This window comes from Bison bison, unplaced genomic scaffold, assembly GCF_000754665.1.
Source record: "Bison bison bison isolate TAMUID 2011002044 unplaced genomic scaffold, Bison_UMD1.0 scf7180017864030, whole genome shotgun sequence".
Lineage (NCBI taxonomy): Eukaryota > Metazoa > Chordata > Mammalia > Artiodactyla > Bovidae > Bison > Bison bison.
The window spans coordinates 3,070,903-3,098,766 of record NW_011494602.1 but is presented as its reverse complement, the minus strand read 5'-3'; the positions used below and the strand labels follow the sequence as shown (position 1 = coordinate 3,098,766).

General features: G+C 42.5%; 1 protein-coding gene across 1 annotated transcript in view; it reads right to left on the bottom strand.

Moving 5' to 3' along the window:
• Nucleotides 1–26,531, bottom strand: part of PAK7 (p21 protein (Cdc42/Rac)-activated kinase 7) — a 115,232-nt gene extending 88,701 nt beyond the window's left edge. Inside the window, exon 1 of the mRNA XM_010834221.1 lies at nucleotides 26,324–26,531. Within this exon, the coding sequence (XP_010832523.1) occupies nucleotides 26,324–26,527 (204 nt within the window). The 5' untranslated portion in view covers nucleotides 26,528–26,531. The remainder of the gene's footprint in view (nucleotides 1–26,323) is intronic.
• Nucleotides 26,532–27,864: the final 1,333 nt, after the last annotated feature.

The following is a 27,864-nucleotide window of genomic DNA, read 5'->3' as shown; positions in this document are numbered from 1 at the left end:
AACAGTGGCCATCAGCGGCAGATTCTGATGCCAAAGCCACAGCTGCCTGGTGCCCACGCTTCCAGACTAGTTAATGCCCCTGGGAATGCAGCAAAGAGAAGCAGCACATTGAGAAGTGAATCGGAATTCTCTGGCTAAAACCTCTGTGTTCTCCAGTGCTTCTTAAACTTTATCGTGCGTGTGACCTGGGCATCTTGTTGAAATACAGATTCTGGTTCAGAAGGTCTTGGATGAGCCTGAGATTCTGCATTTAACAAGCTCCCAGGGGATCCAAAGCTGCTTGTCTGTGGCCTGTATTCCGGGAAGTAGGGCTTTATGGTACAAAGAGGATTCACTGCCCAGACAAGGCCTGTGACCCAAGAAAACTATGTCTCCTTCTCTGATGAGCCTGATAAACTTAGCTTTCTGTGGGCAGTTAGAAACTAAGGCTAGAAGTCCAGGGTGGGTGGCAGGTGGTGGAGGAAAGCTGCTGGATTCCTTGGCAGTCTGCTGCTCATCACCAATAGGAATAGGGTGGAGTGAGAAATTGCATTTTCCTCTGCAGAAGTCTTTCATTCCTTCATTCTGGTCTTCCAATTGTGTGTGCGTGCTCAGTTGCTAAGTTGTGTCCGACTCTTTGTGACCCTGTGGACTGCAGCCCACCAGCTCCTCTGTTCATGGGATTTTCTAGGCAAGAATACAGGAATGGGTTGCCATTTCCTACTCCAGAGGATCTTCCTGACCCAGGGATCGAACCTTCATCTCTTGAGTCTCCTGCATTAGCAGGTGGATGGTTTACCACTGCAGCACCTAGGAAGGTCCCCAAAGTTGTGTGTAAAAATACAGATATTTGCAAAATGTTGGACCACCTCAACTGTGTGTGATTCAGATACAACAAGGTTGAAAGGCATAATTGAGTTCAGAAAAAAAGCCTAACTCATAAATCAATGGGATAGCTGCCCAACTATTCCAAGTGAGTTCCAAGATAACACCGACTTATCTTGTGACAGCATTGACTTCACTAATTCAATGCAAATTTTATTGCATTTTTAATTGGAAACACTGACAAGTTAATGCTTCAGTATATCCATACTAGACGTAGCAAGATGAAATTCCAGGGGCCTCCACTGCTTCATCCCTTGAGCCTAACTCTCAACTTGAGGCTGTACAAACTGTTTGGAACCACTAGATGGTGCCATAGCATCTTTCTTCATAAAACCAGAATTTAAACCTGGAATCAACAGAAAACATCTGTTAATTCGGTAGTTCTCAAAGACACTGAATTGAACTCTGGAGACTGGACCTTGGAAATTAGTATTTTAAGAAACTCTTCTCAGATGATTTTTCTACATTGTCAGTTGGTGTGCTGGCATGAGGTGGCATTAAACACAGCAAATGATGAAACCCTTTGCTGAAAAATAAGGAAACTGCCTCAGTACATGGGGTCGTAAGGAGTCAGACATGACTTGGTAACTGAACGGCACCTAGAAGGAAACTGAGGCTATTTATTCAATTTGCAGGGACCAGACTAGGAGCCAGGAATCCAGCTTGTTTCAATGGCTTTTCTACCAAATCATGGAAAACAAAAAGTGAAAAATTTAAAGAAGCTTTATGGTCAAAGTATCAAAGAGACTGTTAAACCTCTAAACTGGGCCCTGAAATTGAAGCTGCACCATGGAAGAGAAGGTCAAGGCCATCAAAAGAAATTATGCAAGTAACCTTCAATTGAGCTTCATATTAATAATATAATGAAAAACAAGCTTTTTGTAAGGATACAAAAGACGCGCGGGTTTGTAATGTGACCCCAGTCCCAGCAGATGGCAGCATACTCTTAGGAATGCCCAGAGCTTGGGCCCATCAAAAGTGAAGCTTTGCGTAATGCAGTAATACAAGTTCAACAGATGAGCTAAATGAAGTATACAAGTTACTTCTTGTATATGGATAAAAAAAAAAATCATGAGTTTCCCAAATTTTATTAGCCTACTACGTTATAATCTGATTGAAGAAATTGCTCTACCTCATGTGGCTGCAGTATTTTATATAAGATCCTCGACCAGGTGTTATTGCTGGGGCATATGTTGATACATATGATGAACTATTATGGGCTCGAGAGGATGAATTCAATCATTAAATATTTATTGAGCACCTGCCTGGTGACAGGCCTTGTTCTATAAAGAGAATGTTACAAGTAAATTAAAGAAAGTTCAAATGAATGAATATTTTATGACATAGCATATGTTTCAGGACTAAGGTTTTGAAAAGAGGTAAGCAGATAAACTCTATTCTTAATTATTGTTTTACTGTGGGTGGACCAGAGAAGAGAAGGAAAAAAAAATTGGGAAAAAGAAAGCATGGATGTATCCAACCTTAGGCAATTTAGATGTGCCCCAGGATTTGTAAAGATATAATTGAAAAGCAATTCCACTCTTTGCTGACTTCTCCTTGAACTGCGGTCATACCTCTCAGACCCCCTGCCCTTCCCTTTCCACCCTCCCCATTCTCGCGTTTCCGGGCGTCCTCAGCTTCCGAGACCCCAGGTGCCCGCACGTCCCTCCTCCGGTCCTCCTGGTCTCACCACTGCCTAATCTGCATGCAGGTCCCGCCTGTGTGTGTAGTTGGGCCAGCACTAGGCAGCTTCGTCCACCAACAGAGGACTACAGCACTGAGGCCTCTCTGCCTGCTCTCCTTAGCTCCTCCCGCATTTCCTTCCTGGGGATTTTAGAGGATCCTGAATTCTCCTTTGTGGGGCAGCCACTCATCAATTGAAGAAAGCCAACATATCCTGCCTCCCTGGACTCTTTGACTGAAGATCACCAGTGCTCTCAAAAAGTGAAAGTGTTGGTCACTTCAGTCACGTCTGACTCTTTGTGACCCCATGGACTGTAGCCCACCAGGCTCCTCTGATCAGGGGATTCTCCAGGCAAGAATCCTGGAGTGGATTGCCATGTCCTTCTCCAGGGGAATCTTCCTGACCTAGGGATCAACGTGGGTCTCCTGCATTGCAGGCGGATTCTTTACCAAGCAGCTGTCAAACAGCCTCCGTCCTAGACTCTCCCATCTTGGCCATCTTTGTTCAGATGCACTTGGTAAACTCTGTCCAAGATGAACTGGAGTGAAATGGACACCTTCAGAGTGAACCTAACAGGGTAGGGTGTTTGTCGTGACACTGAGGTGGACGCAGAGAGCAGAAATGTGGGAAAGACACCCTGGTGCTGCAGGCAGCCTTCTACAGCTCCACCTCTGGACATATCTGCAATTATCTCCCCTCTGGAGTAAATGTTCTTGGAAGGGCTCATGCCTAAGTTACCCACTCCTGTGTCCCCAGCAAGGTGCATGCAGCTTGGCACATGGCAGGCATTTGTTGAAACAAGATACCCTGACATGGAAGAATGGAGACTTGCATTCAGGTCTCTCTGGAAGGACAGAGTGGAGGAGCATAGAGGAGGATTCCGGAAGCATGAGGACCCAGACACTGCCCACTTCCTCTCCGTGCTCAGTGCCAGCCTGCCTCCTTCTCTCTAAATGGCTCTTGAGGGCCGTGGGCAGCTGGCCAAGCAAGGCTGGGCATTGAGGATGTCTCAGTAGAAAAACTGGTGGGCTGCCTAGTGATGCAAATCCTTATCGAATGGATAAGGGGAAAGGAGAGGAAGAGGTGGAAGTTTTCTACATGTCCTATGAGAGCACAGGATAGGGAGTAAATATAGCATCTTTGAGGGGACACAGTATATCTTACTGGGGGAATTGGTTGGGATTTGGTTTACACAGTATAGTAAGAAAGGAGGTATCTGATTCCAAAAGCAGAGAAAGGGGAGAATTCATTTATGGGACTTCAAATTAACAAATGAGAAGCAGTGATGTCAATTAGCCAGAAAATAAGTGAAAGAAAAGAATAAAAATGTACGTTAAATAAAACACCAATATAGCAGAAATAAAATCAAGCATATGAGTCATGATGAAAAGTGAAAAAAAGTGAAAGTGTTATTGTTCAGTCATGTCTGACACTTTTGTGACCCCATGGACTATAGCACACCAAGCTCCTCTGTCCATGGGATTCTCCAGACAAAAATACTGAAGTGGATCACCATGCCCTCCTCCAGGGGATCTTCCTGACCCAGGGATCAAACCCATGTCTCTTATGTCTCCTGAATTGGCAGGTGGGTTCTTTACCAGTAGGGCCATATGGAAAGCCCTTCAGTTCAGTTCAGTCACTCAGTCGTGTCCGATTCTTTGTGACCCCATGAATTGCAGCACACCAGGCCTCTCTGTCCATCACCAACTCCTGGAGTTCACTCAAACTCATGCCCATCGAGTCAGTGATGCCATCCAGCCATCTCATCCTCTGTCGTCCCCTTCTCCTCCTGCCCCCAATCCCTCCCAGCATCAGGGTCTTTTCCAATGAGTCAACTCTTCGCATGAGGTGGCCAAAGTACTGGAGTTTCAGCTTCAGCATCATTCCTTCCAAAGAACACCCAGGGCTGATCTCCTTTAGAATGGACTGGTTGGATCTCCTTGCAGTCCAAGGGACTCTCAAGAGTCTTCTCCAACACCACAGTTCGAAAGCATCAATTCTTTGGCACTTAGTTTTCTTCACAGTCCAACTCACATCCATACATGACCACTGGAAAAACCATAGCCTTGACTAGACGAACTTTGTTGGCAAAGTAATGACTCTGCTTTTGAATATGCTATCTAGGTTGGTCATAACTTTTCTTCCAAGAAGTAAGCGTCTTTTAATTTCATGGCTGCACTCACCATCTGCAGTGATTTTGGAGCCCAGAAAAATAAAGTCTGACACTGTTTCTAATGTTTCCCCATCTATTTCCCATAAAGTGGTGGGACCAGATGCCATGATCTTAGTTTTCTGAATGTTGAGCTTTAAGCCAACTTTTTAACTCTCCACTTTCACTTTCATCAAGAGGCTTTTTAGTTCCTCTTCACTTTGTGCCATAAGGGTGGTGTCATCTGCATATCTGAGGTTATTGATATTTCTCCCAGCAATTTTGATTCCAGCTTGTGCTTCTTCCAGCCCAGCGTTTCTCATGATGTACTCTGCATATAAGTTAAATAAGCAGGGTGACAATATACAGCCTTGACGTACTCCTTTTCCTATTTGGAACTAGTCTGTTGTTCCATAAGCTTATGACCCAGTAATCTCATTCCAGAGTACGTCCTGTGTATGTTAGTCACTCAGTCATGTCCGCCTCTTTGCAACCCCATGTACTATAGCTGTCCAGGCTCCTCTGTCTATTGGATTCTCCAGGCAAGAATACTGGAGTGGGTTGCCATTTCCTTCTCCAATGTCCTGTAGTCAAGAAAAAGTTTAACTCAACTCTTCATCTGAAATTTAGCATCAGAGAATAAATATGTTACAAGAAAGTATATTAAAAGTCACAATCCTAGAGAGACACTTAAGTATACTTCTCTTGTGATTTGGCAGAAATAGAGAATTTTTGCTATTAAAAAGAAATAAGGCATAGGAGAATTATATCAGGAAGTTAAAATTTGGTCCAATTCTATAAGAATTTTAGCTTTAGCTAGTTATCCATATCACAGCCATGAGTGCACATTTCACATCTCGGCAAGTACCATGCAACGCCCAGCACGACGAACAAATGAAATGTTGAAAACCTAATAAAGGTATCGACACAGCAAAGAAATCAGAAATCAAGAGCATGTGAACACTTGGAAGGTGTTTACAGGAAGACTTTTCACGCAATGCCCAGGACTGACTGGGTGGAAATTCTGTAGAGATAAAGCAAACAGAGCTTCTTCCAACTTATCTGTTTCCTTGATGATTGAAGTCTCTGCTTCTCCACACATCTGTGCCTTGTAATATGCTATCAGTGCAGCTATACCCTTAGCAATTACCATTGTCCTAAACCCAGTTTTCAAGTTCCAGCTCTACCACATGATGATTGTGTAGCGGGTGTGGAGTTCTTTGTGCTCTGAGCCCAGATTTCCCATCTGTAAACCAAGACAGACATACCTGCCCCCACGAAGGCTCAGATGAAGTCATGTCTTTTCAAATGTGTTAGTACAATGAACTCCAGCCCTGATCCCCAGAAGTTCATATCCCACAGAGAAAACCATGCTAGCAACAGATCTGGAAGCAAGGAACACATGTACCCAATATCCACACTGGTTTGTACACACTGAACTTTCTAACTGGGCTTAAAATAGTTGTGGGCCTTTTCTATGGCCCTTTGGAGCCTTTCATCGATGTTTTAAAAAATATTACTGGGATTCCCCTGGTGGCCCAGTGGCTAAGACTCCTTGCTCCCAGTGCAGGGGTCTGGTTTGAGCCCTGGTCATGGAACTGGATCCCACAGGCCGCAACTAAGGCCTGGTGCAGCCAAGTAAATAAAAGTTAAAAACAGTCAAAGGATTATTACTACTGTCCCCACCCCTACCCCCCACCTCCACCAACCACCTCTACAATTATTACCCCAACCATGACCACCTTTTTGCTTTTCTTTCTTTCTTCTTTGACTTGACCCACATAATAACTTTAAAAGGCAGAAATATGTAGTTTGGAGCTTAGGGAATGTTAACCCAGCATACGGCAGGGATCTATCAATCTGACATGGGGAGTTCAGACTCCCAACCTGAACTATTGCCTATAAAACTGCCAAGGAGAGAAGCAGAAAGCTGAGTAGCTCATTAACGTTTTTCTTGTTGAGACAAGCTTACCAATGGGGTAGGAGATACTGTGAGCCCAGGTTTTTGGTGTGAAGCTACCCAAAATCAGTTTTTGGAATTTGACCATTTTTTTAAACCTGCCTGCATTATTTTCTGTGTTCTAGGTTAACTTCTCTCCAGTTGTCACTAATTCACAAAGTCTTGTCAACTTCTTAGCTTTATTTTTAGTTGTCAACTTGGAAATATGAAGCAGGGCGGATGGGTTACAAACTGCTTCCTGTTTTAGGCTCATTGTTCCTAAAGCCAAATCACCAACAAACCATGAAGACCATAGGATGTGGAGGACAGAAAATCACAGCACTTAAGACTGCAGGTGCTACCAGTTAATTAGGCTCTGAAACTGCAAGGTGAGAGTGTAAACAAGCCAAGTAACTCCAGGTGTTAACTGTGCACTCAGAAATGTCACTTGTACAGAACTTCCTACCCTTTTGAAGATAAAGAACTTATCAATAAAAAAATAAACTAGCAATCAACATACATTTCCAACAACAGGCAGGTTTCCAAATCTTGCCGTATCTGTCCTAATATGGCCACTGGAAATAATATTGCAGAAAACGAATGTAACAATGTGTCGGGTTCATGGTTCCCAAACTGTATATCCAAGTGTCTCAGAGACTGTGAACTCTCACAAGTGTGGTAAGATATTTTAAATTTCAAAGGCATCAGCAATGCTTAATCTTTTTTTAAAAAAATAGTTAACAAGACTTTTTATTATAATAGTTTTTATTTGTGCATGGTTATAATAACAAACATTTTTCACCATTCATCCAAATACTGTATGTATGATATGATGCCTTGTAACACTCGATTGGGCTACAAGCCTGTTGATGACATCACTGAATGTAAAGCTGCACGTCTGGCAGTTGTCACAACAAAAACAGGAGACTCTATGTGAAATTACCGTGGAAGAGGAACAGAGGGTGAGGGACTGAGGGCTGCAGTCTGCTTCTGAGGCTGAAGACGACACAGTGCCCAGCAGACCTGCACGTTTGCATCAGTGCTTCTTTAAGAATGGCAGAAGGGCTTCCTGGGCGGTCCGCTGGTTAAGAGTCTGCCTGCCAATGCAGGGGACACAGGTTCGATTCCTGGTCTAGGAATACTGCTGTGCTCTGGAGTCCATGCTCCACAACAAGAGAAGCCACCACAGTGAGGAATCACGCACCACAACTAGAAAGCCTGCACCCTGCAGAGGAGACTCAGTGCAGCCATTAAGTGGTTTCAAAAAGAATGACATAAAGTGTGCGAACTTTGTGTACTACTTGTTTTTATCTACATTGCAGGCGGATTCTTTACAGTCTGAGCCACCAGAAAGCCCACTATTTGTTAGGACATAAATACTTGAGCTGTTTGGATTGAACTATGTATTTAATAAATAAATGATTAATGATTGCTTTTTGCCTAAGGGGTGCTCTGAAAAAATTACTGAGACGCTAGAGTCACTGGTGCTGTGGACCAAGAAAGTTTGGGAACTGCTGCATTAGGTGAAAAAAATAAAATAAAAGCTGCATAGTCACTGGACTCAATAAAGGACAGAAATGGCATGGACCTAACAGAAGCAGAAGATATTAAGAAGAGGTGGCAAGAATACACAGAAGAACTGTACAAAAAAGATCTTCATGACCCAGATAATCACGATGGTGTGATCACTCATCTAGAGCCAGATATCCTGGAATGTGAAGTCAAGTGGACCTTAGAAAGCATCACTATGAACAAAGCTAGTAGAGGTGATAGAATTCCAGTTGAGCTATTTCAAATCCTAGAATATGATGCTGTGAAAGTGCTGCACTCAATATGCCAGTATATTTGGAAAACTCAGCACTGGCCACAGGACTGGAAAAGGTCAGTTTTCATTCCAATCCCAAAGAAAGACAATGCCAAAGAATGCTCAAACTACCACACAATTGCACTCATCTCACACGCTAGTAAAGAAATGCTCAAAATTCTTCAAGCCAGGCTTCAGCAATACATGAACCGTGAACTTCCAGAAGTCCAAGCTGGTTTTAGAAAAGGCAAAGGAACCAGAGATCAAATTGCCAGCATCCGCTGGATCATCGAAAAAGCAAGAGAGTTCCAGAAAAACATCTATTTGTGCTTTATTGACTATGCCAAAGCCTTTGAGTGTGTGGATCACAATAAACTGTGGAAAATTCTGAAAGAGATGGGAATACTAGACCATCTCACCTGCCTCTTGAGAAACCTGAATGCAGGTCAGGAAGCAACAGTTAGAACTGGACATGGAACAACAGACTGGTTCCAAATAGGAAAAGGAGTACGTCAAGGCTGTATACTGTCACCCTGCTTATTTAACTTATATGCAGAGTACATCATGAGAAATGCTGGGCTGGATGAAGCACAAGCTGGAATCAAGATTGCTGGAAGAAGTACCAATAACCTCAGATATGCAGATGACACCACCCTTATGGCAGAAAGTGAAGAGGAACTAAGGAGCCTCTTGATGAAAGTGAAATTGGAGAGTTAAAAAGTTGGCTTAAAGCTCAACATTCAGAAAACTAACATCATGGCATCTGGTCCCATCACTTTATGGCAAATAGATGGGGAAACAGTGGCTGACTTAACTTTATTGGTCTCCAAAATCACTGCAAATGGTGATTGCAGCCATGAAATTAAAAAGAGGCTTTCTCCTTGGAAGGAAAGTTATGACTAACCTAGATAGCATATTAAAAAAGCAGAGACTGTCAACAAAGGTCCATCTAGTCATGGCTGTAGTTTTTCCAGTAATCATGTATGGATGTGACAGTTGGACTATAAAGAAAGCTGAGTCCCGAAGAATTGATGGTTTTGAACTGTGGTGTTGGAGAAGACTTTTGAGAGTCCCTTGGATTGCATGGAGATCCAACCAGTCCATCGTAAAGGTGATCAGTCCTGGGTGTTCAGTGGAAGGACTGATGTTGAAGCTGAAACTTCAATACTTTGGCCACCTGATGCGAAGAGCTGACTCATTGGAAAAGACCTTGATACTGCGAAAGATTGAGGGCAGGAGGAGAAGGGGTCAACAGAGGATGAGATGGTTGGATGGCATCACTGACACAATGGACATGGGTTTGGGTAAACTCTGGGAGGTGGTGATGGACAAGGAGGCCTAGAGTGGTGTGGTTCATGGGGGTGCAAAAAGTCAGACATGACTGAGTGACCGAACTGAACTGAAACATTGCAATCAATCTCGCTTTTCCATGGGTGGCTGTGTGTTTTAAGATGATGGAACAAAGTACATCAGAATTCAGCAGTGGCGACATGGTAGGACTTTCTTTCTGTAGTTTTCTTTATTTACTAATCTACTTGTGATGAGTAAGGATTAACTCTAACAGGCTGAAAATAATGAAAGGTTATTAAAAATTATTTCCCAGGGGATCACATTTGCTGATTTGAATAAAATAACACCAGAGAGTTTCATTTTTGAAGAAGATTTTATTCCACTCTGCTAACTTCTCCAGCTTCCTGCTTCATACATACAGGATCTGGCTTTAGGATACTGAAGCTTTGGAGAAACCTGTTTTTATGAGTCTCTCTTGTGCTGCTAAAAAGAAAACCCACCTGTTTCCCACCTCTGCAGCCCGCAGGAAGTGACTGTGGCTTGGAGTCACCAGCAGATGCGGCCTCTCAGCCTAAAGGTTGACAATCTATCAAAGATGGTGGCGGGGCCGGCTGATGTTACAGATGCCCCGGGGGACCATCGCTTCTCCAGCTCCTGCTTCCTGGAAGGCCCTACAGCATCCTGCAGCTCTTAGATGGAAGATGCCATTAGGAGCCTGCCCCGAGGAAACGCACATGTGAAAGCACCCCTGAGTGACAGAGATCTGGGGGGTTTTGCTGTTAAAACTGACCAACTCCTGAAAACTCACAGTTTATAAAGCTACTGAGTTATCTATACAGTTGAAACATACACAGGTAGCCCTTGATTTTTTGATTGTGAGAGAAATCAAACTCAAAATTATTTTTCTCCTACAAACTTTGGTTACAGAAGGGGAAAAGTGGGAGGAGAGGGACAGATTAGGAGTTTGAGATTAATATTTACACACTACTATGTACAGAGTAGTCAACAAGGACCGACTGTACAGCACAGGTAGCTCTCCTCAATATTCTGTAATAATCTATGTGGGAAAATAATCTGAAAAAGAATGGCTATACGTATATGAGAAGCTGAATAACTTTGCTGTACACCCGAAACTAACGGAACATTGTACATCAACTATACTCCAGTATAAAATAAAAATAAAATTCAAAATTCAAAAAAGAAAACAATATACAAATTTTTTTATCCTAAAAAGGCAACTGTCATTATACTTTGTACTTGAGATCATTGGGTTTATTTTATTTTAAAATTTATTGATCACTAATATTTTAAATGTATTCAACTCTTCAGCCCTCATACTAATATTTTAAATGCATTCGACCCTTTGGCATTATGAGGCAGTAGTGTTATATCTACTTTTAACTGAGGCACACAGAAGGCAAGTAACTTGCACAAGGTCAAGCATCTAGAATGGGCAGAACCAAGATCTGGGGTTTATTTTGGAAAGTCTGGATTCAGAGGGCTCCTCAGCAAGACGATCTGACCGACTGTTTGTAAATTTATGTTTTTCTCTAAGGTATATCCCTTCGTTGTTGTTGTTGTTTAGTTGCTAAGTTGTGTCTGACTCTTTGCAATCCTATGTAGCTGCCAGGCTCTTCTGTCCATGAGATATCTCAGGCAATACTGGAGTGGGTTGCCATTTCCTTTTTCAGGGCATCTTCCCAACCCAGGGATCAAATGCATGTCTTCTGCATTGGCAGGAGGATTCTTTACCACTGAGTCACCTGGGGAGCCCTTCCTTTCATTTGATGTTGTTGTTGTTCAGTCACTAAGTTGTGTCCGACTCTTTGTGACCCCATGGACTTTCAGCATGACAAAAGATTATGATCTTTCAAAATCCCCAAATCACACCTTCCTTGCATTTTCTAGGAAGTAATTCCATTCTCAAAGATTTCATAACAAAGTGTTTATGTAATCTATTGTGTTATATATTCCATTAAGAGTTAGATACACTATTGTAACATTTATTTTATTTTATCTGTATATATAAATCTATCCCTGACTAGAGTGTGTGCCTGTAGAGATGGGGACCGTACATTGTCTTTCTCTAGCACTTCACTGCCAAGAACACAGTAGGTCCACAAAAAACATTTGCTGAAGATGTGAAAGCTGATGTTAATGCTGACAGCAGCTGCCTCCTCTGCTGTGCCATTACAAAATCCACCTCGGAGGCTCCCTGCAGCCATCGCCTGTCCATGCTGATGGCTGCTCGAGTCTCTACCTGAAGGGGTCTTCTGGCTGCTGGGGAAGGCTTGGTCACACATGGAGAGGCTACATTTTGCCAGGAATTGACTCCTGTGAGCCGGAGAAGGCAATGGCAACCCACCCCAGTACTCTTGCCTGCAAAATCCCATGGATGGAGGAGCCTGGCAGGCTGCAGTCCATGGGGTCACTAAGAGTCAGGCACGACCGAGAGACTTCACTTTCACTTTTCACTTTCATGCATTGGAGAAGGAAATGGCAACCCACTCCAGTATTCTTGCCTGGAGAATCCCAGGGACAGAGGAGCCTAGTGGGCTGCCGTCTATGGGGTCGCACAGAGTCGGACATGACTGAAGCGGCTTAGCAGAGCAGTAGACTCTTGTGAGCAGCTTGCAACCAGGGAGCAGATGGAGTTGGTGGACAGATGGCCCAGCTTCCCTGCACCATGGAGACACACTTGTAGCTGTGTCCTATGAAATCACTTCCCTTGGCAGGCAGCCCCAGGGGGTCTGAACCCCAGTTGCCCACAAGCAACTGGCGTGTTCACTAACACACCTTCTCTTGGCTTCTCTCTTGTGCTAGTGGAAGCTGGAAAGTTTACAATAATTTACTACATAGCAATGATGAGTATAAATTCTGGTGCATGGAAGTGGGATGCTGCTGTTACAAATACCTAAAACCTGAATGTTTGCTAGGGCTGACATAATAAGGTACCATAGGCTGGTGGCTTAACCAATAGACATTTATTTCCCACAGTTCTGGAAGCTGGAAGTCTGAGATCCAGGAATACCCAGGGTTGCTTCTTCTCAGGCTGCTAACCTTGTCTTGCAAACAGACTTGCCTGTGTGCACTTAGGCATCCGTGGCATTCTCCCCTCTCTGTGTAAGGATCCTAGTCCTATCAGATTAGGATGCATCCTGACAACCTCATTTAATCTTGACTACCTCCCTTAAAGATCCTATTACCAAATAAAATCACACTGGGGGTAGGGGCTTCAGCATGTGGCTTTTAGAGGGGATTAAATCCATAACAACACAGGGATTTTGCAAACAGAAGTGGGTGGAGGCTGGAGGGATGCTGAGGAATATGGTAGAAAATAGTCTAACTTGCCATGACTTCTTACTAGAATCTGGACTTGGACAAGGTGGACATTGAGGGCACAGAAACAAATGAGAAACAATTCAGTCCAGTCACTCAGTTGTGTCCGAATCTTTGCAGCCGTATGGACTGCAGCACACCAGGCTTCCCTGTCTATCACCAACTCCCAGAGCTTGCTCAAATTCAAGTCTGAATCGGTGATGGAATCCAACCATCTCATCCTCTGTTGTCCCCTTCTCCTCCTGCCCTCAATCTTTCCCAGCATCAGGGTCTTTTCAAATGAGTCCGTTTTTTGCATCAGGTGGCCAAAGTATTACAGCTTCAGCTTAGTCCTTCCAATGAATATTCAGGACTGATTTCCTTTAGGATGGACTGGTTGGATATCCTTGCAGTCCAGGGACCCTCAAGAATCTTCAACACCACAGTTCAGAAGCATCAATTCTTTGGCACTCAGCTTTCTTTATGGTCCAGCTATCACATCCATGCATGACTACTAGAAAAACCATTGCTTTGACTAAATGGACATTTGTCGGCAAAGTAATGTCTCTTCTTTTAAATATGCTGTCTAGGTTTGTCATAGCTTTTCTTCCAAGAAGTAAGCATCTTTTAATTTCATGGTTGCACTCACCATCTGCAGTGATTTTGGAGCCCCCAAAATAAAGTCAGCCACTGTTTCCCCATCTATTTGTCATGAAGTATTGGGACTGGATGCTATGATCTTCGTTTTTTGAATGTTGAGCTTTAAGCCAGCTTTTTCACTTTCCTCTTTGACTTTCATCAAGAGGCTCTTTAGTTCCTCTTCACTTTCTGCCATAAGGGTGGTGTCATCTGCATATCTGAGGTTTTTGATATTTCTTTTGGCAATCTTGATTCCAGCTTGCGCTTCGTCCAGCCCAATGTTTCTCATGATGTACTCTGCATATAAGTTAAATAAGCAGGGTGACAATATACAGCCTTGACGTACTCCTTTCCTGATTTGGAATCAGTCTGTTGTTCCATGTCCTGTTCTGTTTCTTCTTGACCTGAATACATATTTCTCAGGAGCAGGTCAGGTGGTCTGGTATTCCCATCTCTTGAAGAATTTTCCACAGTTTGTTGTGTCCACACAGTCAAATGCTTTGGCATAGTCAATAAAGCAGAAGTAGATGTTTTTCTGAAACTCTCTTGCTTTTTCGATGATTCAGTGGATGTTAGAAATTTGATCTCTGGTTCCTCTCTGCCTTTTCTAAATCCAGCTTGAACATCTGGAAGTTCATGGTTCATGTACTGTTAAAGCCTGACTTGGAGAATTTTGAGCATTATTTTGCTAGTGTGTGAGATGAATGCAATTGTGCAATAGTTTGAACATTCTTGGGCATTGCCTTTCTTTGGGATTGGAGTGAAAACTGATCTTTTCCAGTCCTGTGGCCACTGCTGAGTTTCCAAATTTGCTGGCATATTGAGTGTGGCACTTTAACAGCATCATCTTTTAGGATTTGAAATAGCTCAGCTGGAATTCCATCACCTCCAGAGCAACATGTTATTGGAAATTGGATGAAGGGAATTTTTGCTGTGTACTGGTGGAAAGTTTGGAAAAACTGTCTTTTGGAGTTATGTGGAAAGCAGAAACTATATGATAAATTTCATGACGTATCTACAGAGATTTTCAAGGAAAATGTGGTAAGTGCTGCCTGGTTTCTTCTTTCTGCTTATGGTAAAATACAAGAGGAGAGAGATGCATTGAAGGAAGAACTCTTTTTAAAAAAAGGGAAAAAGAATTTCATGACTTAAAAGATTCTCAGCCTCTCTAGATGGCAAAGGTGAGAAAAGTTGTACCACCAACACTTTGTTACAAACCAGAAAGACGCAGTCACACAGAGAGCCTTCTGCGGAAATTAAGGGTGTGCCCCATAGATCTTCTCGGTCAAACCACAGAACTTCTAGAAAACCTAAAGGCAGTGCCCATCAGTCATCTCAGGAGAGGCTGAGGTATGGGATGGTTTATCATAACAGTATCTGCGGGTATAGCTCTACATATGTGCCTAATGGAGGCAACCACAGTGACAACCACACAAAGTCTACAAAGTTCTTCAAAAACTGCTTCAATAGAAACACTGCTGGGACTTTCCTGGTGGTCCAGTGGTTAAGACTTTGTTTTGCAATGCAGGAGGCGGGGATTCTATTCCTGGTCTAGGAGCTAAGATCTTGCATGCCTCATGGCCAAAAATCCAAATATAAAACAGAAGCATATTGTCACAAATTCAATCAAGACTTTAAAAATGGTCCACACTTAAAAACAAAAACAAAAAACAACCCTGGAAGCTTGAACTGCAAGGGACTGAGATATTATGATAGGAGGCTTTCAGAGAAACCTGAATAATCATAACATAACCATCACTTCATAATTGTGTTACGATAAATATATATGACTCCAAGCAGGTAGCTTGCACTCTCCTGGTGGCTTGGAAGAAGCAAACTGCCAGAGCAGTTTCTCTGAAAGCAGATTTTCAGAGGTCCCAGTAGGAAACAGGCTGATAAAACTCTCAACTGCAAACACGGGCTACTTTTCATGGGAAAAGAGGGCAGAATCAAGACTCAGAGAGTGCGGCCTGAGCCACAGAGGATTATTCCCAAGCTTGAAACTGAATCAAGGAACTCCTACCATCTACCGGGTTGGATTTCTCAGCAGTACTGGACTAGGGACACCTTTTAGTCTTCTGTTTCTCCTATTTTGAACCCAAATGTCTATGACGATTATCCTATGCCCAGTCCACAAGCAAGTGTTGGGAGGGCTGGGGGCACACAGTTTGTCTCTGTAGGTTCACAGCTGCACAGATGGAGAACTGTGCCTTCGTAGCTGTGCCTAATAGACAGCCCGCCAAGACCTTTGTCTACACCTGACCCCGATTTAACTTGAGACGATGCTCTCAAGGATGAGATGGGAACCCTGGGCTGGAGTAAACACATTCTGTAGCAGGAGGGACGGTGAGGATCAGAGTGGACAGGCCTTTGAGTGGCCCCTCAGTGCCTCTGGCCTCCTGGTGCTCATGCCTCTGTGTGGTCTGCTCGCCATGAGCCTTGTCAGGACCTGTGCCTTGCTGTTAACCAACAGAACTTGACAGAGGTGAAAGGATGCCGTGTTCACACTTCTGTGTTACGTTATATGGCAAAGGTCATGGGATGTCACCTGTCCAATGGTTATGTTACATGATTTAGCAACCATGATGGGGCATTACTTCATGATTGAAAGTGAAAGTCACTCAGTTGTGTCTGACTCTTTGCAACCCCATGGTCTATATAGTCCATGGAATTCTCCAGGCCAGAATACTGGAGTGGGTAGCCTTTCCCTTCTCTAAGGGATCTTCCCAAACCTGGGATTGAACCCAGGTCTCCCATATTGCAGGCAGATTCTTTATCAGCTGCGCTACAAGGGAAGCCCAAGAATACTGGAGTGTGTAGCCTATCCCTTCTTCAGCAGATCTTCCTGACCCAGGAATCAAATCGGAGTCTCCTGCATTGCAGGTGGATTCTTTACCAGCTGAGCTATCAGCGTCATGTTTATGTAATGCCAACTACAGAAACCCTAAGCAGGTAGCTTTCACTCTCCTGCTGGCTATGATGAAGCAAACTGCCACAAGCTCTACAGAAGCAAGGAGGTGAGTTCTGCCAATAACCTAAATGAGCCCAGATGTGGGTTCTTTGCCAGTCAAGCTTCTGGATAACCATGAAACCCGGTTGATCTCCTAATGTAGTTCTGTGAGAGATTGAGCACAGAACACTGATTCCACATTCACAGAAACTGTGAGATAATAAATGTATGTTCTTGTGAGCCATGGCATGTGTGGTAACTTATTATTCAGCAACAGAAAACTAATACAAAGATTCTCAACAGGCAATGCATTGTGCGAGTGCAGCAAACTCAGACTCATGCCATCCTGGGTTTAGCCTTTGCATCGCAATTTTCACCTTATAGGTAACAATGTGAAAGTGAAAGGCACTCAGTTGTGTCCAGCTCTTTGACCCCATGGACTCCATGGAATCTGCTAGGCCAGAATACTGGAGTAGGTAGCCTTACCCTTCTCCAGGGGATCTTCCCAACTCAGGAATTGAACCCAGGTCTCCTGCATTGCAGGTGAATCCTTTACCAGCTGAGCCACAAGGGAAGCCCAAGAATACTGGAGTGGGTAGCCTATCCCATTTCTAGCAGATCTTCCTGACTCAGGAATTGAACCGGGGTCTCCTGTATTGCAAGCAGATTCTTTGCCAACTGAGCTATCAGGGAAGCCCTATAGGTAACAATAGTAGCATCCAATCAGGTGGATGGTGATGTGTGGCTTGGAAATGATCAAAGAATTGATCAACTTCTCTAGTCCTAGCTTAGAGTCAACAATATAATGCTCATATTTAAAATTACATGACAAAATGATAAAGACTGTAGGATTTGACAGTACCCCCAAGAAACCTATAGCTGCCATCTTTGTGCCCCAATTTCTGTGATAAGCTAAATCAAAGATAAAATTAAATCTTTCAAGCTCTGAGTATGTGTGTGAGTCACAGGGAGTCACATGCTTTTTCCTTTGGATTTAGAAGGACTATTTTCAGTTAGGTCACCCCTGCCAGGAGAGAAGAGTTGGGGCAAATAAGGCATCTCTGAAAACAGCGTCTCTGAATATAGAGTTTCCCAGCTATCAAAGCACAGCCATTCTCCCTGGGCAAGTTCAGCTGTCAGGAGTTCAGAGCCGGCCACTCCCTGGGGAAGCCACACAAATCTGGAGGCATGCCTGTGATCTGAGTGCTCACTGTTTGACTTCCAATGTGATCGGCTTGCGGGGCAGGGAGGCCACTGTGGACAGAGGGGGGCAGGAGCCTTTGAAGACTTACTCGCTTGCTCCTTGGTGCTTGATTCTGTCACCGTGTGGGATCTGTCCATCTCCTCCTTGGAGTGACAGCTGGGGACAGAGTTACTGCAGGAATGCTGGGAGAGGGATTTTCTCAGAAATAGACCTAACTATCAAGTGGTCATAAATTACTTCCCAGTACAGATGATGACTAACAATTGCTTTAAAATGGTACATCCTATTTATGTTTATCTTCAGGGTGACTACAGATACCAAACTCTTGACAGGGAGCGTCTGAGAGCATTTGTTCATGAGGCCTTAGTGGTCCAATTTTCACTGGAAGCCTAGGATCTTCTGTGTTATGGGATCATGGAACACGGATGTCCAGTTGTTCTCTACTTGTTCCCTGAGCTGCTGTTGTGAGATCCAGTCATTTGTGATACAGAAACGTCACACAGATGCTTGGTGTTGGCCAGAGAGCCCAGAGGAGGTGTTTGTTTAATGTCCAGCTCTCCTCAGAATAAAAGAAGGGGTGAGTACCTGCAGGGCTCACTCTCCTGGGATAATTCCTTCTGCCCTGAAAATATCAGTTTTTGCTTTCTTGGAGTAATATCTAGGCCACAGGCATTGAAGGCTTCTCCAACTGTGAAAGGAAATGTCAAGGTAGCTTAGGCGAAGTACCGCTCTAACGGAGGAAAGATGGTGATGATAAGCAGAGGGGGTCAATTTTTACTTTTTTTTGACTTTCAAAGGTGGCTGTGTGGGTGGTGGGGAGTGGAGGTGGGGTGGGGAGTGGTGGGTGTGGGGCATGCCCAATACTAATCTCACTTACACAACAGAAAATGCTTTTCAGAAGTTTCCAGATTTGGTTGGATCATAGAAATGAAGATGGGCAATAAACCTGACTTTGGTTTTGGCCCTACCCACTCCTCTGGGACTGAGCTCACTTGCCCCAATCGCCTGAATTTAGGTAAGGGAGAGAATGGGGCAGGTGTAACGTTTTCTTTCCATAGTCTCTGGTGCTGGGAAGGTTGAGAAGGCACAGTGAGAATGGAAGGAGGTTCCTGAAAATAATGGGCACCAAGACAGCTGTGAGACGCCAAGTCTGTTGTTCTCACTGGTTTTAAAAGTGCAGAAATACTAAAACTTTAGCGAAGGCTAATCACCTGTTATGCCAGTGAAAGCTTGGGTTCTAATCAACCTAATACACAGTGCTGTGGGTGTTTTTTTTTTTAATTGGATTTGTAATTTTTTGTGACTTGTTTTCCTTTTAAAATTTATTTATGTATTTCCTTATTACTTGGCTGTGTTGAGTCATGGGTGTAGCATGCAGGATCTTTGCTGCGTCATGCAGAATCTTTTTTTGCAGTGCACAGATGAGTTGTGGCACGTGGCATCCAGCACATGTGGGCTTTGGTAGCTGTGGGACACGGGAGCTTAGTTGCTCCCCAACACATGGGAGCTTAATTCCTTGACCAGGGATTGAATCCGCACCCCCGTACTGCAAGGCAGATTCTTAACTGCTGGACCTCCAGGAAAGCCCCCGCTGTAGGTGTTTTTAAGATGTTTTTGATGAGAAGTTTTAGCATATAGGCAATCTGCCATCAAAGTTTCATTTATAATTAACTTTTTCTTTTAAAAAAATTTAATGATCCCTACAAGACACACATTACTTCTTCTGTAAGAGGTTTGTGCTTTTCTTAAATATCTTTTGATAAGCACAGAGTCAGAAGGACTTCCTGAATCTTAACTATTCATATTCATTTAATTAACATGCCCTGAAAATCTGCAGGATTGCATATCAAATCAATATTGCTGGCACAGTATAAAATTGAATCTGACCTTTATATGAATCAATTTATTTTGCAATAGAACAATTTCTTGATCTGAGACCTGTGTCCTTCATGGACAGGGATTTAACCAATGGTCTGACTGTGGCTCACAAAGCCTCCAACCTCCAGTGTGTGAATGGACCTCCCCACCCCTTCCCTGCCCACTTTTTTCCAGCTCCCCCGGCCCCAGGCTACTTCCCCATGCCTGTTCCCACTCCTAGGGTCTTTGCACATGTTCTTCCTTCCTCCTGTGAATTTCTCCCCCATCCTAGGTCTTCTTCCTGGCTCCCTCATCACCTTCTTGAAGACTCTCCTCTAGGTCTCTGAATGGCTTCACCCTCAGATACTTTATATTATGATGATACTTTCTTTTCTTCATCATATTTATTGCTACATAGGTGTGCTGTTTGTTTATTTAGATGATCATTGTCTGTCTTTCTGTGAGCATTACAGCTCCTCAGGACAGGGACCTAGCACTTAAGGACATCCCACTCACCCAGAGTGAGGCTCCAGTAAATACCTGTTGAATGAATGAGTGAAATTAATGTAAAATTTTATGCATCCTGGGGGTTTTAAAGATAAAGATCTCAACTGACTCAGAGGTAACAAGAAATTTGGTAACCAAATTATTAATATTTTTGTAATAACAAAAGTGTTAATATTTTAGTAAGAGGTTAAGTGTTGGTGAAACAACATATTTTATAGCCATTATGACAATTATGATATTTGATGTGTCTTTACTGTTTTTCTTTGCATACATTTACTTTCCTCTGTTAAAATATTTCACCTGTGATGTTCTTGAACTATTTGGGAGCATGTGACTACTTAATACTTAAATGCATAGTTTGATTAATGTTACTAATTTAATAATAGGTACTGGTATTTTTCTAAAATATTACTTAATAGATCCATAATTTTATCACATTGTTAAACTAAGTACAAATAGTAGAAAGTATTCTCCATACACCAAAGCTCCTTGGACAGTTGGGATCTGGCCACTGAAGTGTTGCAAGGGAAATACTAGCACCCCCATTTTATAGACAAGGAAACTCCTGTCTAAAGCAGCAGGCAGGTGATGTATCTAATGCCACCCATTGCAGTTGGCTGATCTTGGACTTACACACCATGTACTCACTCCTTGGATCTCCTCTTCCTATTTTTAAATGCTTTTTAATTAAATTTATATTAAAAAAATAAAAAGTAAAAAAAATAAAAGTATCCCCCCAAAATAAAATAAAATGGCCATTCTTTTTATTTTTTTATTGGAGTATAGTTGATTTACAATGTTGTGATATAAAGGCTTTTTAACATTATTCTCTCTGTGTGTATTAGCACTTTAAAATGATTTCTAGGCTATTAAAAAGGGTGATTATTAAGTTCAAGCTTCAGTCCACCTAAAAGAGTGGTTCTTTTTTTTTTTTGGAATCTTTTGGAGACTTTATTATAGTGATTAGTGTTGATCCTTAACAAGAGAACTTACCAACTAAAATGGTTTGTCTGGCCATAGAGTAAAAGAGTGGTTCTTAAAGTGTGTCCTCCACCCATCAGTGGCATCAGCAGCATCTGAGAGCTTGCTAGACAGGCAAACCACGGGGGCCACCCAGAACGAGTGAATCAGAATCTCTAGGGTGGGGCCAGGAATCTTGGATTTAATAAAATCCTCAGGAGATTCAGCTGAAAGTCCAAGTTTGAGAACCACTAGGCAAGAACAAACATGACCATTCAACCGGCCCTTTATATGAAAGTGTTAGTTGCTCAGTCATGTCTGACTCTTAGCGACCATGTGGACTGTAGCCCACCAGGCTCCTCTGCCCAAGGAATTCTTCAGGCAAGAATAATGGAGTAGGTTGCCATTTCCTTCTCCAGGGGCTCTTCCTGACCTACAGATTGAACCCAGGTCTCCTGAAGTGTAGGCAGATTCTTTATCATCTGAGCCAGCAGCAAGGCAGATTCCTAACCACTAGACCATGAAGGCCCTTTATATAAAAGTGTCTAATTCAGCAGGAATTTTGGTAATACTGCTTACGACATTCTTGCAGACAAAGTGATGTCAGATAAAAAAGGAGTTTCTCAAAGTTATTTTCCAAAAGTTTTATCTTTTACAGGGTGCTCCCCACCCAACCCTCACCTTGCTGACATGCCTTTGGCTTGGGTACCTGAAGTTTAACTTTTGACACAATTCTAAGATAACCTTTGGCTCTTGGTTTCTGAGATTTTGGAAATGTTGGCCAGTGTAAACTTGCAGTGCTACATTATGTGGACAAATTCCTTTGCAATGATCTAAATCAAGGTTCTCAAAGCATGTCCCCACACCAGCAGCATCAGTGTCACCTGGAATCTTTTCAGAATTGCAAATTCTCAGGCTCCATCCCAGCCCTGCTCAATCAGAAACTCTGGGGATAGGCCTGGCAATCTGTGTTTATCAAGCCCTCCAGGTGATTCTGTTGGACTGCAGCTTGAGAAACACTGACCTGAAAGAATCTACGTAGAAGAGTATGTCCCAGTGATTTTGACATGTGATTTAAATAAGGTTTGGACCAAAGCAGCTGACACAACCAATCAGAGAAGACAGTGTTGGTTGCCATGGTGAACTTACATTCAAAACCAGCCAGCCTGAAGTTTACAGTTCTGAAGAAACAGTACTTTGCCACCACCTAAGGAACTGTATACCTCTTCCACTACTGCTTTTATATCACAATCTCTTTTCTCATTTTCCTTTGTCTGTTTTAAAGGACAATTTGACTCCAAATTAGAACTGTCAATTCTACTTAAAAAAAAAAACAAAACAAAACAACACTTTGCCAAAATGGGCTTTAACATGTACAGCTCTACCTATTCATTACTTTCTATCAATTCATTCATGGCTTCTTATTCCAAAGAATGTTCTGACTTCTGCAATATATTCTGCATAGTTTATATCTGGCCCTTCTCAGGTCATTTGCAAGATTTCCCCAGAGGAGTCTTGTCCAAAGAGTTAGTTCATCCAAACTTTGTGGCGTGCTCTGGCCCCTTGAACCTATGATTTTCCTAATTTGAGGAGCTGGTACAGTCAGCGGATTCACTATGATACAAAAGTGCTGACAGCACCGGCTGCATTCACAGGGTCTGGGGAAGGAGAAGCTCCATCTAAAGGGCTTTGGTGAGAGTATGAAGGCTGGATTTCTTGGCTGTCTTTCAGTTAGGAAGCATTTAATTAACTGGTCTTTCTGGGGAAAATTCAACCTAGACTTCCAGATGTTCAAGCTGGTTTTAGAAAAGGCAGAAGAACCAGAGATCAAATTGCCAACATCTGCTGGATCATCAAAAAGGCAAGAGAGTTCCAGAAAAACATCTACTTCTGCTTTATTGACTATGCCAAAGCCTTTGACTGTGTGGATCACAACAAACTGTGGAAAATTCTTCAAGAGTTGGGAATACCAGACCATCTGACTTGCTTCTTGAAAAGCCTGTAGGCAGGTCAGGAAGCAACAGTTAGAAGTGGACATGGAACAACAGACTGGTTCCAAATAAGAAAAGGAGTACATCAAGGCTGTATATTGTCACCCTGCTTATTTAACTTATATGCAGAGAACATCATGAGAAACACTGGGCTGGATGAAGCACAAACTGGAATCAAGATTGCTGGGAGAAATATCAACCTCAGATATGCAGATGACACCACCTTATGGCAGAAAGTGAAGAAGAACTAAAGAGCCTCTTGATGAAAGTGAAAGAGGAGAGTGAAAAAGTTGGCTTAAAGCTCAACATTCAGAAAACAAAGATCATGGCATCTGGTCCCATCACTTCATGGGAAATAGATGGGGAAAAAGTGGAAACAGTGGCTGACTTTATTTTTTGGGCTCCAAAATCACTGCAGATGGTGATTGCAGCCATGAAATTAAAAGACACTAGCTCCTTGGAAGGAAAGTTATGACCAACCTAGACAGCATATTAAAAAGCAGAGACATTACTTTGTCAACCAAGGTCCATCTAGTCAAGGCTATGGTTTTTCCAGTGGTCATGTATGCATGTGAGAGTTGGACTATAAAGAAAGTTGAGTACCGAAGAATTGATGCTTTTCAACTGTGATGTTGGAGAAGACTCTTAAGAGTCCCTTGGACTGCAAGGAGATCCAACCAGTCCATCCTGAAGGAGATCAGTCCTGGGTGTTCAGTGGAATGACTGGTGTTGAAGTTGAAACTCCAGTACTTTGGCCACCTGATGTGAAAAGGTGATTCATTGAAAAGACCCTGATGCTGGGAAAGATTGAGGGCAGGAGGTGAAGGGGACGACAGAGGATGAGATGGTTGGATGGCATCACCGATTTGATGGACATGAGTTTGAGCAAGTTCTGGGAGTTGGTGATGGACAGGGAGGCCTGGCATGCTGTGGTTCATGGGGTTGCAAAGAGTTGGACATGACTGAGCAACTGAACTGAACTGAACTGATTCTTGTCATTCCTTGTCTGTATTTATTTATTTTTTTCACAGACATTACTGTGCCTGAAATGTGCAGAAATCCAGGACTGGATTCATACTTGAGAGGTATTTTCCAGTCATTTCTCTATTAGCATTTAAATGTCTATAACAAACATTCCCCCATACAGACTGAATTCTCACACATTTGGCATCAAAGTTGGGAAGCCCATTATGTGAGTAAGAGAAACATGGGGCTCAGTTAGGTAACTTTGCTCCAATTCTCAGTGGGGCTGATAAATTCTGTCCAAGAAGAAAGGTAGCCAGCTTACTCAGGAGGTGAAAGAAATGAGCTAGAAGATTCTCTTATGTCCTACAGCCACCACACATGATGGATTATCACTGAGATGGGAGCTTCCTACTTTACCGCCAGCCAGGACCTGCTAGGACTAGCACAAGTGAAAAACCATGGTGCAATAGATGTTACTCTAACCTCATCCCATAATAAGCACGTTCCACACACTAAAACAGCTCCCTTCCAGAATACTCCTCATCAAATGGCAATTTCTTAAAGTTAAGAAAATAGCCCTTGTTTCATTTGGACATTCTCCTTTGCCATGATGATCAATAGCAGATAACTTTTTGGGGGCATACTGCGTCTTCCTTTTCTGGGTTTTATAAAAACTCGGAATATTGCAAAAAATAATGAAACGATAAAGCAAATTCTTTCCAATCTCGATTTCTTTTTAGATAAGTTCCAGCCTATTATTTAGTCATTAGTGAGGCATTTATCTTTTATTCCAGAGAAAGTCATCTTCAATAGAAGGATCAGTTCAGTTCAGTTCAGTTGCTCAGTCATGTCTGACCCTTTGCGACCCCATGGACTGCAGCACTCCAGGCCTCCCTGTCCATGATACTGCCTAATATTAACAAGTAGAGTGGGTTAACTGGTCAGCTTCTATTAAATGTCGATCAATACTGTTTAAGATGAGAGGTTCCTTTTTGTCCCTAAAGATTTATCTTCTTGAATATCCACCTATGTTTTACATTTCAGCTGGACTGAAAAGTTTCAAAATCTTATCAGAACATAAAATTTACAAGATGCAAGATTAAAACACCCTGTATCAATCTTTGGGCAGGACAGACCCACATGTTCAGTACTAGAATAAATTGACTAATAAGACCATGAATAAATGACAGAATCACTATTCCAAGTTACTCAGTGCAAGTGACCTCTTACAAGCATTTCTTGTAATTTATCAGCTAGGTTCCTTCTTTACACCCTTTAAAAATGCATCCACTGTTGTTTTACATATCATTTAAGCCCAGTGTATTTAATATGCACGTTAATACAGAATAAGGTATTTACATAGCTCAGATGCCTACTGATATAAGAAGTGAGGACAGAATTTGACCTATTGGATAACATGACGATAAACTTCAATGATGTTTAATTCCCACAGGAAGCCTTTGGGCAATGTGATGGCCCAGGGAATTCTTGTCATCCTGATGTACAGAAGTAAACTGCAAAGGCTGAGTTTTTGGTAGTCTCTTGACCTATCTGAAACGTTTTGAGTCTGATTTCCACTTTAATGCAATGATCCTGATGAACAGTCCTTTTAAAAATCTAGCTATTTGTTTAAGGTAAGTTATATCTTATTTTAGGAATCACATAATTCATTTTTATTTGAAATCTCTCTCTCTTAAACTATGAAGACTAAATATGTATAATTTATAGGTATGTATACACTTATAAATATATTTTATTATATACAAAATATATATGCATATGCATGTATGTGTGTATACATACATAAAAATCATTTAGTATAGTTAAAACCTGTTCTTACTAAATTTTGTATAAAAATTTAGACATTCTGAGGGCAAATGCATAACAACACAAGCCTGCCTAATATAATATCTACTCAGAGGTTACTGACACAAACACCATTTAAAGTAGAAATAAAAATTTCCTATTTTGTGATTGCACTGTATGAATATGAGTAAAAAAGACTCACATCTGAAAGCTGAGGTTGCTTTTCATGTGCTGCAATTTACAGTAAGTGGTGAACATTATAATCACTGAAGAATAACTGTGGATAATATGTGGATGTTTAAAACAAATACATGATTTAGGCATTTGAGAGCTCACCCTGCATCAAATGAGGTCACACTTTTCAAGCCAACTTAAAGAGCAAGTCCTGGCCATACCTTCATGGGCGCCAGCTGGATGGGCGTGATGCAGGAAGGGTCCACCATGGGCTTCGGCCTGTTGGCGGTGTCTGCTAGCAGGCTGTGCCACTGCTGTGGGAGGCCGGTAAATTTCTGTTCCTGTGGATCAAACCCAGTGTGAACCCTGTGTTCAAAGTTGGATGGGCCCGATATTTCAATCTTTTTCTTTTTTTTCCCAAACATGATGCAAAACCTGAGAAATGAAACAGAAAAGAGAACGGTTTATTATCTTGCCAGCCAAAAGACCACAGGAAAATCAGTAATTCACTCATCGTTCTGTCTTTTCAGCTTTTCCACTATTAGCTGCAGACAATGCAAGTTGTACTTTCAGAGTCTATAGATGAGGCTGCTGCTGCTGCTGCTAAGTTGCTTCAGTCATGTCCGACTCTGTGCGACCCCATAGTCGGCAGCCCACCAGGCTCCCCCGTCCCTGGGATTCTCCAGGCAAGAACACTGGAGTGGGTTGCCAATGCATGAAAGTGAAAAGTGAAAGTGAAGTCGCTCAGTCGTGTCCAACTCTGCAGCCTTCCAGGCTCCTCCGTCCATGGGATTCTCCAGGCAAGAGTACTGGAGTGGGGTTGCCTTCTCCGGTAGATGAGGCAACTTCATTCAAAAATTTTGCTTTTTCCTTATACTTGCCATGTGGATTAAGGTTTTCCAACTCGCTGAGTTTGGTCATGTGACTCACCTTAACTAATGGACTGTGGAGGAAGAAAAAGTCCTGCAGTTCAGGGTGGATATGTTTTAAGATTTTTTTGATGTGGACGATTTTTACTATCTTTACTGGATTTGTTACAATACTGCTTCTGCGTTATGTTTTGTCTTGTTTTCTTGGCCCTAAGGCATGTGGGATCAAACCTGCACCCCTGCACGGGAAGGCAAAGTCTTAGCCACCGGACCACCAGGGACGTCCCCAGGGTGGAGGTTTTTGAAGGTATTGTGTTTCCACTTCCCTCTTACACTTCTGCCACTTGGCATGCACATCTCTCTAGTGGATGATGTTCCCTCAGCCAAGATTCTGGAAGGAGAGATGCATGAAGCAGACACAAATCTGACCTCCAGGCTGGAGTCACACCAACAGCTGACTTGTGAGTATGAAATAAATGTTTGTCATGGAGTCATTAGTACCTTGTATTTGTTTGTTATGTGGTGTTACCAAAGCAAAAGCTGACTAGCACACAGGGAGAAGCATCTCAAAGTCTGATGTGCACTTAAAATCTAAAACATGTGTACGGAAAAATATGTGTAAACATGAAGAATGGGGTTAATAATTATATTTGCCACATAAAATTTTATTAGGATTAACCAAGTAAATACTTGTAAAACAAATGTCTGAAAAGCACCTGGCACAAAGTGAGTGCTAAGTGCTACAAGTATGGAACATACCTCTGGACGAATATACCAGAGATTGACTGGTATTGCCTGCAGAGAAGGGAGCCAGGAGGAAGCAGGGAACAATATCTACTTTATACTGTATATTTATAATTTTATACAGTGTATTTTACTTGTTTGAAACAATG